General features: G+C 33.5%; 4 protein-coding genes across 4 annotated transcripts; 1 reads left to right on the forward strand and 3 right to left on the reverse strand.

Annotated features, from left to right (window-relative positions):
- Positions 1-466: 466 nt before the first annotated feature.
- Tsp_03176 (dosage compensation protein dpy-30) lies at positions 467-1,560 on the reverse strand. Its single transcript, XM_003379470.1, has 4 exons — positions 1,324-1,560; positions 887-1,053; positions 721-821; positions 467-507 (listed from the first exon to the last, which is right to left on the reverse strand). Exons 1-4 carry the CDS (start codon positions 1,558-1,560, stop codon positions 467-469), a joined length of 546 nt encoding a protein of 181 aa, XP_003379518.1.
- A 932-nt stretch (positions 1,561-2,492) lies between these two features.
- Positions 2,493-3,755, reverse strand: Tsp_03177 (1,4-beta-cellobiosidase). Its single transcript, XM_003379471.1, has 4 exons — positions 3,630-3,755; positions 3,361-3,383; positions 2,781-3,219; positions 2,493-2,672 (listed from the first exon to the last, which is right to left on the reverse strand). Exons 1-4 carry the CDS (start codon positions 3,753-3,755, stop codon positions 2,493-2,495), a joined length of 768 nt encoding a protein of 255 aa, XP_003379519.1.
- A 1,015-nt stretch (positions 3,756-4,770) lies between these two features.
- On the forward strand, positions 4,771-8,066 carry Tsp_03178 (putative Low-density lipoprotein receptor domain class A). Its single transcript, XM_003379472.1, has 10 exons — positions 4,771-4,804; positions 4,906-5,063; positions 5,126-5,632; positions 5,701-6,018; positions 6,228-6,372; positions 6,429-6,518; positions 6,777-7,119; positions 7,183-7,499; positions 7,726-7,844; positions 7,905-8,066. Exons 1-10 carry the CDS (start codon positions 4,771-4,773, stop codon positions 8,064-8,066), a joined length of 2,193 nt encoding a protein of 730 aa, XP_003379520.1.
- A 922-nt stretch (positions 8,067-8,988) lies between these two features.
- Positions 8,989-9,938, reverse strand: Tsp_03179 (hypothetical protein). The gene is made up of 4 exons (XM_003379473.1): positions 9,748-9,938; positions 9,427-9,648; positions 9,225-9,360; positions 8,989-9,120 (listed from the first exon to the last, which is right to left on the reverse strand). Exons 1-4 carry the CDS (start codon positions 9,936-9,938, stop codon positions 8,989-8,991), a joined length of 681 nt encoding a protein of 226 aa, XP_003379521.1.
- Positions 9,939-11,632: the final 1,694 nt, after the last annotated feature.

Raw genomic sequence — 11,632 nt, forward strand, 5'->3', positions numbered from 1 at the left:
AGGGAGTTGATCAGTTCATTTTCATTCCGACAATATCGAAACAAGCTTTCACGGTGAACTTTTCCTTCTTTTCAATTTTTGCGATGACAAATGTGAAAATTAAAAAAAGAAACAACTGACTTTAGCTGAATCTGCACAATGCTTTGCTGTTTGGTTATTTTGCTACAGATTCATTAGCTTATTTCAGTTAGTTATTATCAATTACATTGCCTCTACTGTAGTTGTAAATTTACCATCATTTTACGATTTGCTTCCTTTTCGGCGTATATGCCATTGAATTTTTATGCGTAATTAAAGTTCCTTACACTGGAGATGGAAAATCTTTTAATTTGTTCACAGATGCATAACACTTTGAACAATGTATTGTATTATAAAACGTTCTGAACATTTCCAAAATTACAATCTGTTAAACGTGCAAAAATTAAGTGATTAATTAAGTTAGAAATTTCTTATTTTCAATTTTACTTTAATAATCATAAAAGTAGAAAAGAGCGGTTGAAGTTCTTACTGAAAATGTAAATTTCGCATTTTTTAATCAATACAACATACCATAATAATTGATGCCATAAAATAGCAATTATACTACTTACTATGGCAAATAATCAAAGTTCAAAAATAAAAAGTAAATATCATAAACCAACCAAAATAAGCTATTAAAATAATGACAATGTTAATTTAACGCTGGAAGCTGCCGTTGGTTTCTTTTCATTCATTTCGCACCTCCATTAACTTCGTTCTGGGCACCACCAGTAGATGCTACAGAAAAACGTTCTTTATTTCTTAATAAATGATCTGCTAAATATTGAATTGGATCCACTGGTCTGAAATTATATAAAAATAGAAATGTCATAGGCAAAGCAAACAGCTTTTTCTGGCCAAAACAAACCTCTCGCGAGCTAATGCAGAAAGCGCATGCAACAGTATGGGGACCACGGTCTGATCCAAATATTGCCTGGTAGGCACAGCAAATGCTGCGCTACCGCTCGCAGCTGGTGATGATGTCGGTTCCAGTGATGACTGCTTTGTCGTAGGTTGTTCAGCTTGCTCTGATTCCTGAAATTTAACACAGTTTAAATCATAATCCATTTTATCCAGAAAGAATTTTCTAATTAAAAAGTGAAAATATGCCAAGTGAATTAAAAGTTAATTTCAGTTACACTGGAATTCAAAATAAAAAATAAGTCATTAAAATTCGATTTAAATACTCATTGTACTTACTGATACTTGAATTCAGAATGAATTTTGATTCAAATTGCATTTTAATTTAAAATGAATCATTGCACAGAAAATTCTTTAATAACGTAAAAATAGCTGTACTTCTACTTTAATCGCTTCAGTTGAAACGATATTTTCTGCTGAATGTTCCTCCGGTTGGACATTCACCATTGATGGTGGTTCGGTAATCTCCGCCTCCATCGCATCTGTCACAGGTGGTTTAATTTCAACATTGTTTTCCATCGCCGATGCCTGAGGAAGCTCAGTTACAGAATTTTCCACTTTGACAGCCGATTCTTGGTGAGACAGCTCCGCAGAGGCTGGAACACTTTCTTCTGTAGCCATTCTTTCTTCAGCCTTCAATCGGAAAAAGGAAGCATTAATAAATACATAAAATAATGAAACTTATAAGTGCATTTTATATGATAATTATACGCATTTTGTCAATAAATAATTAGCAAAACATAAAATGCACAGTAAACATGATCAATTCCAACCACTTCAAACCGCAAGCCAAACTAATTCTGTAAGTGCACTGTAGACTGCAATGTAATTTTCAAGTTCAGTTTAACAACAATAGCAATTTAACACGATGATCTTCCGATTTGAACAAATTTTACTAAATAAAATAAAAAGTGAAATATATGATTATTATATATCAATAATTATAATCATTAGACAATAAAGTTTACGTAGCTTTTTCCTGAAAACAGACGGGCCAATCAGAATCAACCAATCAAAAGTCAATTTTCGAATACCAGTAGCATTTCCTTGCTGTTACTGAATTTATTGTAAATTAAAATAATTTAATTATAATTAATATAGTTTTTAGTCATTATTGAATGTTTTAATTAATTATTTTAATTATATAAGGGCTGAATTCAACATCAAAAAGTTGGCTAATGTACACTGTAAATGATGATCAAGCTTTTAAATTTTATAGTGGTATTGTTTAAAGTGCTTTAAAGTCTCTCCCCTATATAAAGGGCGATCGCGTAAATTCTTTTCAGTTTGTGGTTTTGCTTTTGGCGAGAACACACCTCTCTCTCTCTCTCTCTCTCTGCTCTCTCTCTCTCGTTCTTTCTCTTTCTCTCTGTGTCTCTGTTTCGCTATCGAATTTTTTATCGTTGTGTGCGTAAGCCGTTTGAGATGGAATTCAATTCTTCTTTTCTTGTTTCTGCAGCGAGACAGATTTTCGTGGAACCGCAAGGTATGTTGGTGTTTAAAGGTCCATTCAACGAAGCGAAGAACATCGATGTGAAAGTGACAAACATGTCTCAGTTCCGTGTAGCTTTCAAGTTCCGTACTACCCGTCCGGATGGTATCAAGTTTCGTCCTCCCATGGGAATTTTATCCCCAGGTGGTGAGAAATACATCAAAGTCCGTTGTTTGGCCATCTCTGGGGCGCCACCAGCGAAGGATCGTTGTACGTTGCATTGTGTTGCGCTTCCTCCGGACTACAGATGTGTTAAACCACAAGATTTTTGGAAATCACCAGACTCTAAAAATGTTACTACTGAACGTTATCCGATGAAAGTTATCTACGAAGGTGTGGTACCACCTACCATTGAAGCGGAAACTCCTGCCATACCTGTGGAGGTGAAACCAGCGGAGGAAGCGAAACCAGTGGAGGAGGCGAAGCCAGTGGAAGAGGCGAAACCAGTGGAGGAGGCGAAGCCAGTGGAAGAGGCGAAACCAGTGGAGCAAGCGAAGCCAGCGGAAGAGGCGAAGCCAGCGGAAGAGGAGAAGCCTGTGGAAGAGGCGAAGCCAGCGGAAGAGGCGAAGCCTGTGGAAGAGGCGAAATCTGCGGAAGGAGCTGCCGCAGAAGAAGGTGAAGAAGGTAAAGTTGTGGAAGAAGCTGCAGCACCTAAGTCTGCAGAAGAAGAAGCGTCCCCTGTCGAAGGAGGAGAGGATAAGGCTGGCGCAAAAGAAGGTGAAGAAGAGGAAGAAGAGGGCGATGAAGAAGAAGAAGAGGAAAAAGGCGAATAATTATCTTCTTTTTCACTTCAGTTACTTACCCTCATGTATTTATTTATACATGAATCATTATATCATTAACTTATGATAACTCATTTATTTGATGATTAATTTTGTTTTTTAATGTAATCTGAATGGTTCGAAACTGAATGTCGATTTTAAAATAACTTCGTCTTATGTTCATTATTGTGCTTAAAAATAAAAGTAACCTCAACTAACGAAATGTTTGGTTTTGTATTTACTTCATTTCACCATACTTCAGTTGGTACACATTTAAAAGAAAATTGAAAAAACTGAAAACAATAGCAAGTAAAATGTTGACGTTTCGATACCTGTTCCGCTTACTTTCAGATGAAGAAAGTATAGTTATTGTAGTGCAATGATTATTGTGATACAGTTAAAATGGTGTGATTTGATTTATGTTATTTATAATTTACTTTCGGATGTTTTATGAGTGAACAACTTAAAACAACTTCTGCTATAACGTAAAAAAATTCCAATTTCATGACATTACGTTTAACAGGAATGTTAACTTGGAATATGGTGAAATTCGGAAAGAGCATTTATAATACATTCCATTTCAGTCAGATTTGATAATTTTATCACATAAAATAAGATGTTTTCGAAAAAAATTTGATTTTATGATACGTCATCATTTACAGTAATTTATAAAAAATCATGTTCCATTGAATATTTCAAATAATCTGCATCTTGTCAAATACTGAACATTTTTTGCAGCGTAGACTTAAAAAAATTATAAAAAATATTTTTTTGTAAAAATTTATTTTATTATTGTAATATTTTCATTCATCATTAGCGATCCATTAAACTTCCTACCGTATACCAGCTTGTTGATTTTTGTTTGCAACTTTAAAATTTGTAAAATAAGTAAATTAATTCGAAATTATTGTTGATTTGATTAAATTTGATCAACCATTCTATAAATTAAATGAAATATTTTTAAAATTGACTATACGTGTATATTTTTATATTAGATTATGTAGATTATAAAGCTGTTTTACGAAACTTATTTGTAGAAGTAAAAGCTGTTGATACAATATGCTTCGTTTCTTGAGGATTTGTGTGTTTTCATGAAACTATGTTTCGAAAGCAATTTTTTAGTAAAATGTTAACTCATTGTACTGAATTTTATAAGCGTTAATTTAAAATAAATAAGCAGTTGAAATATTTATACATGCGAATATCATTTAACATGTCATTTTTCTAGTAAAAGTTGTCGCTGGTCAAAAAGTATTTTGTATTATTTACAATGATCACGTTTTACTGATCGATGAAATTTTGATTTTATGATGTTGTTTGGAATTGTACATTACACTGAATGATGAAGAAAATTAACTTTACCTTTAACATTTGAAATGCACGATAAAACTTCCATGTTGATCGATAGTATTAAATTAACGTTACCTGCTGATAATCATATTTGAGAAAATTGAATGTTTCTTCTTACTTTTATTAGCATTCAATAGGGCAAGAGAATTATTATGTTTACCTGACAATTACTCGAAGTTTATCTGTTTTTCCACCCCCTTAAAAAGTTTCTACTTAATAAAATAGTAAATGTATTGTAAAATACCGTTTGTTAAAACTGGAAGTAATAAACAGTGATGAGTTTGCGAATAGTTTTTATTTTAAGTGAGATTAAAATTTTTGTTAATTACATGTAAATTTAATTTATTGATTATTATCTTTCAGTTCTCTGGTGTATTGTTGCTTTTGGTGAAGAAGACGTTCATGTAGAGAATTTTTACATTCCACAAGGTTACGTTGCAGTTCCTCAGTATGAAGAAAAATATAAACCAAATTCAAAGTATCGTTTCAATATTTACGGATCCACGTTCGCAGTTAATAAAGTATATATTTTTGGAATTGTTACTGATATAGTTTATTATTATTATAAATTGACAATTTTCAGTATATTCAGTTGATCATACGTCCGTTTCAAATAGAGGGCTATGCCGAAATTCCCTGCAGACATGACTGGCTTGCGGTATATTCGGGAGAACAAATCAGCCAGTTGGGCAATGTTTGCAGTTTTTCAAATAGGAATATTACAAATTCGAAAATTTTCTGCAATCATCATTTGCCGTCGATTGATCAACTTCTGTTCAAAAGTGCAGACCTGGTTGTAGAATTCTGTTCCGACAATATTATCGAGGACAGTGGATTCGAGTTGAAATGGTCAACTAGCTCGGACAAGCCGCCGGTTCCAACGCCCAAGCCCAAACCGTCTCCTCCGCCGGTTGTTTGTGGTGGTGAGCTGGAATTGGCTGATGAAACAGTAAGCATCCTGTCGCCCGACTTCCAACTTGGCCACTATCCACCCAATGCTTACTGTAAGTGGAAAGTTCGACTCAACGTTGCCGCGGTGCTAGTTGTCAAATCTGCGCTTTTTGAACTGGAAGCTGCTCAACAAAACCACGTAAAAATAAATTATCCCCAACTTTTATTTTTCCCCATTAATTTTTTTATTAAAATTAATCTCTTCAGTGTCTGTTTGATCGTGTCATCATACGCATGGACGCTGACGACGGCGAGACAGAAACGTTTGGGTCATTTTGTGGCAAAAATGGACCCAACTTTTACATTGAACCACAGAATGGATTGTACTTGACTATTGAATTCATCAGTGATGACAAAATTAGTTGGATTGGATTTGAAATTCAGCTAAGTCTTCAGTATCCAAAGCCGACACTCTGTGGAATAGAGTACACTTTATTGCACATTCAAGATGTATTTCATTTTTATTCACCTAACTATCCGGCAGTCACCAAACGAGAGGTCTTTTGTAAAGTGAAAATTAACACGGTATGTATTTTTCATTTAAATTTAATGGATTTTTATATTTTTATAAAATTAAATTATTTTTCCAAATATTTTCTTTCAAAATTACACCGAACAATTAGTTTCATTCAATTAGTAACACTGTAATGGACAATGTTATTGTTATTGTTATTATTATTCATTTAGCTTATCTATCTATTTATTTTGTTTTAATTTATATATTTTTTTCATAGGCGTCAAAAATGGAACATTTTAACGTCACTTTCCGATCGTTTAACATTGAAGAAGGTTTGGAAACGATGCGAATTGGCCCAAATCAAACACACGAACGGCTGCTTTGGGGAACCATGAATTCTGCTATGTCGATGATTTTTCATGGTTTGGAAAAAATTTTATGCATTTTTGAGATGTCCTTTTTAAAAAATTATTTTCAGAACAAAGCCTCACTTTACAGTATACAAAACTGAAAGGCAAGACATCCGGCCAAGGTTTTCATATTGAAATTCGAGCTTTCCCTAAACTAGGTAAGAATATATGAATATATCAAATGAAACTTATCAATTGTTTGGGTTCAGTTTTGAATTTCATTACCTTTATTATACATATTGCATGAATTTTTCTTAATTTCTTTCTACAAAGGTAGTTTTAATGCTACTGAGCAATTTTATTTTTACAAAGTACTGTAGCTTATTTAGCTCATTATTATTGTGTTGAATAAGGGAGTTAGGGAAAGAAAAAAAGATAATTAAATTTAAAAAATAGTTCCAATGTTTGTTGTTTAGCATTCTGTAGATCGGATGAAATTCTCTGTGCCGATGAAATGCAATGCATTTCGATGAGAAAATTTTGCGATGGGAGAAAGGATTGTGGCGATGGATCAGATGAAAACAATCACTGGTGTACATCTCATCAAAATTTTCTGAGCAAGAAATGCGGCATCAGTGTCGCTGCCCAAAATATTGATCTATCGGGACCTAAAGTTGGCCGTCGTTTGTTAGAAGCACGAGCTCATAGTTGGCCATGGAATCTGCTTATTGTAGAAAAAGGACATTTTACAGATCCATTTTGTGCCGGAACGTTAATTTCACCGGACTGGATGATCACAACTTCTAACTGTTTTGAAGGGTGAGCACTTGAAAGATTATTTTTAAAAAATAACCAAATTATATTGAATATGGTAATATTTAGCAAGAATCAGAACTTTCAGTCGTTCATGGTTCGTGTTGGTGTGCATGACGTTGGCAAATTAAATTGTCATCACGAACAATTGCGACAAGTGCAACAGGCTTACTATTTTGAAAATAATTTTGATAATGGAAGGAAAATTGCAACAATTTCAGTCATGAATGATACTAATTTTATTATACCAAGTAGTATTGTATTGCTCAGACTGAATGAAAGCGTGGTGCAGACAAATTGGACGGGCGTTGCTTGCTTGCCACCTTTAAATTATTTTTTGAAAGAAAATGTTTCATGCCTGAGCGTCGGTTTTGGTTTATATTCAGGTAAATTTGTTCAAAAGATTATTAATTAATTTGCATTTCACTTGTTGTTTATTAAATAATTATTCGGTGAGATTGAATATTTTGTGATGAATGCATGAATAAGAGATAGGATGCAGCATGATTAAAATGTTCTCCTGAACATGAGAATAATCAAGTCACTGGTTTAATTAATTAATATTTTATATAAAGAAAGTAAAAATGAAATATACTTGAAGATGATTTTAAGATTCGAAAAGAAGAAACGCATTAACGCAGAAAATAACACGTACAGTAGCTCAGTCCTCTTCAGCGGAAAAAGGCAAAAATGTTTTATTGACAGACGAACTGCAGCAGGATAGATGCTACGTAAAAAAATCATTGATGTAAATGATGCATGGATTGATTTTAAGAAAATTTTATTTTGAGGTTGACAAAGGAGGGCCGCTGTTCATTCAAAATTACAAAGGCCAGTGGACATTGCAAGGGCTACTTTGGAAGTCATCTTGTCCTGCAGCTGAGTCTGATGTTTATGTGCGTGTTTCAGAATTTCTTGGCTTTATTTATGGTGTGTTTATTCGTTATAGTTGAGAACATGGTATTAATTATATCTGTCAAAATTTTTTAAGAAAGTTCTTTTTCATGCTTGCATTTAGAAACGAGTTTTAGCAATGGATAATCGGGGCAGTATTACTTTAAATAACGAAATTAGACTGGCTGAACTTGAATTGTTAGTGTTATTACTAAACTATCAACCGCTAACCTTGCAGTGATGTCCTTCAGATGTCATGGCGATGGAATAAAAGCGTAATTTTTCCGCTCCAGTCAAAAATTACCATGATTAATTTATGATATTTTAATGTTTACTTCATATTTTTATGTAACTGTAACTTTCTCTTCAGTCACAGTTATGTTGTACAATTTTAAATTGCGATTTTAAATTGGCGAAGAAAATTGCATGCATCACATTTTTGAAATATTTATTTATTCGTAAATGAGGAAAAAATGAATTTTTTTTAAATCATAGTATAAATAGCATTTCCATGGGTATGGTAATGTTGTTAAAATTTGAGCTGTTTCAAAATAAGTTTGGACAATTTTATTATTTTAACTTTATACAATTTTACTAGTTTCAGCACCAATGTAAATGCGTATGATCAATTGTCTAGTAGCAATTGTAATGTTTGGCTGTTGTTTTCACAGTGAAAAATTTCATCACCAGCATATGATGATAATAATAATAGTATCTGTAAATGTAGCAAGCAGTTTTCTGCATTTATTAATAAAAAGCGAAAAGATTACTTTTTTGCAAAAGTTTCAGGAAATTATTTTAATAATTTCAATTTCAACGGTTACAGTGTACACAAATTATTCTTTGCGAGCGTATCAGGGGAAAAGATTAGCCGAAGTAAGGAGAATTGAACATTATTTGCATACTCTTGACATTTCTTCCATTCGTTTGCAGTATTTATCGTGCATTCGTTGCAGAATCGCTCCCAGAGTTACTTTTTTGTTATCGTCCAAATGTCCACCCATGCAAGATATCAAATCTGGCTTGAATTGTTCCATATCCAAACCCGAACAACTGCACGTTCTCATCAGCTGCCTCATCTCTTGATGTTTCTGTTGGCAAATTGCATCCAATCTTAAAGTATGCGAAAACTTTGTAAATATGTGAAAAATATTTTGACAACAAGTATCATTATTGTTAATGTACTTTGCAAAGCATTCATTGCGCTTTGAGCATACATCTTTGATGCGTTGGTCACCATCAACAGTGAGGTTCGACGAAAGCCCCTTTAAACAGAGTTGCACTTTTGATTGCTTTTCAACTTCACACATTTCTGGATTGTTTGCTGCCGAACCAATTTTCATGATTGCATAGCTGAAAAGTGAAAAGTTTTGTCATGCAAAATTAACGTTCCTTCGAATTAACGTCTACGATTGATACGCGTATGAGTTTTCCATATTGTTATCAATTGGTGGATCTTTGTTTGTCTGGTGAAACTCAAAACCGGGAATTGTATTGGCCACGCATTTTTCCACCACACTCACCATTTGGTTAATTGTAACTTTTATACAATTTATGAATGTCATTGTTTTGTCCTTGTCTTTGGCTGTCATCTGCGCAACATCTTCTTGATAATTTAGCGTTGGCGCTTTGCAGTCGTTGCTTAACGAAAAATTAATTATATTTTAAGCGATTTTCCATCAAATTTAATGATCATCTGATGCTGTCTGAAGTTTGAATTTTATTTTTCGTTAAACTTACTCGTGGAAACACTTGAGGGCAGCTGCTTTGCGATCTTCCCAACTTTGACTGTCTGCCAAAATTGTTTTCACATTATCTCCAAAGCATTGGAAAAATTTTTCGAATTCGTCATTGCATTCGAATTTTCCTGCATGTCCACAGTGCAGCAGAAACGCAACGGCCGCGACAAACCACAACAAACGGACGACCATCATTCTGACCACTGAACTTCTACAGCACTGAAAATGCATAACTGCTGATGGAAATGATTTGATTTGCTTTTCACTTCGATTTTTATATAAACCTTTTTCGACCCGGTTTCAACCCCTCGGAACTGATCTGTTTGCTACGATTGGTCGCAAGTTCTATTCGTCGCCTACGGCTGCAACAACGAGTTTTTGCAGATCTGTCAAAGCGATGCTTCCTGCATCCCCACTGGGTATACTTCTTCTGTCGTTGATGTGCAACAAAGATTACAAGAATCAGAAACTGTTAAACTGAACTTTTTGCCGGTTTTTCAACTTCGAATTGAGGTTTCATTTTATTCTTATTCGGATAATTGCATCGCATTGTGCAACTGACACCAACATAGGTAGAGAGGTGTGTGGATGTGCTGTAATTCTGGTTAATTGCTTTGAATGAAGTGTATAGTATAAATTGTAAAAATTTTATCTGCAATTATAATTGCAAATTTGCAAAACTATTTTTTCCCTCTGGAAATGCTGAAATTAATTTTATGATGCACAAAGTACAAATAATAGGATAGGAGGAAGAGGTTGTTTTTCGTTTTTTACACTGCTTTCTTGGTTTGATTTGATTTGTTAAAAAATAGTTTTCCCGCATCTGTTAAAATCTGGTGAAGTATTTCCGTCATACGAGGGTGCGTTTTTTTTTGCAACATGTTCTCACTTGACAAGTTGATTTGACAGTTTCAAGGTTGCTTTTCCTTGTCACATATTGTTTGCGTGCCGTGCGATGCAAATGATTTAATTAATCGAGATGTTCAATTTTATGTACGGAAAAATTATTTCCCATTTTTCACTTTCTGAACGTGATCTGTAATTATTTTTATCGTTTAGTGAAAAATTTTTTCTAACGTTAAGTCTTTCTTTGCAAATTAAGTCATTAATAATTTGACGTTAACAAATTTTCCGCAAACATTTCCGCACAAAATGACTTTTACTTTAAATCTTTTTCACCATAAGTTACCAAATCCTCTTACAGATTGAAAAGTTGTTTTCATAAAATGTCGAACATATGAGCGTTGTACAATGAAATAAATGAACACTGTCAAATGTGGATGCAGTTGAAATTGTAGGTATTTACATTGTATGATAAATACTTGAGCATAATTTGAATATCCCTGAGAAGAAGATTCATATACAGCAATTAGATAGGAACAGTAGGGAAATTGCCATTTTAAATAAACTGTCCTTTTAAGTGTTTGGGCAACAATGTACTGTTTAAATATTAAGCTGTGCTTCACAGGTGAAGTTTGAATATTGGTTGAACTATATCTTCTAAACATTTCCTTACTCTTGGGTCTTGTTTCGAATAAACTTCAAATTATTGTTGTAACGTAATGACGCATTGTTGAATGCAATTTTCAAAGAATGTTAAAAATTTTTTAGCTCTCTTGAAACACTTTGTAATCATATGTAAATTATAGCAAGCAGATAGAAGGAAACTGTTCGAGTATTTCTTCAAAAGCATGATACAATTTTGCAATATGTGCATTGTAAACTGTGAAACAATTATGAAAATTCTGCTCCACAAAATGGTTTGTTTGCTTCTTTAGCTTTTGAGTATCTCATTTTGTTGTTTTGAATAGTTGAAATCGTCTAGCAGTGCATACATGAAGCATCGTCAATGCCCGAATCACATTTGTGCATTTAAATTATGTATA

Source organism: Trichinella spiralis (assembly GCF_000181795.1).
Source record: "Trichinella spiralis strain ISS 195 chromosome Unknown Scfld2, whole genome shotgun sequence".
Taxonomy (NCBI): Eukaryota; Metazoa; Nematoda; class Enoplea; order Trichinellida; family Trichinellidae; genus Trichinella; species Trichinella spiralis.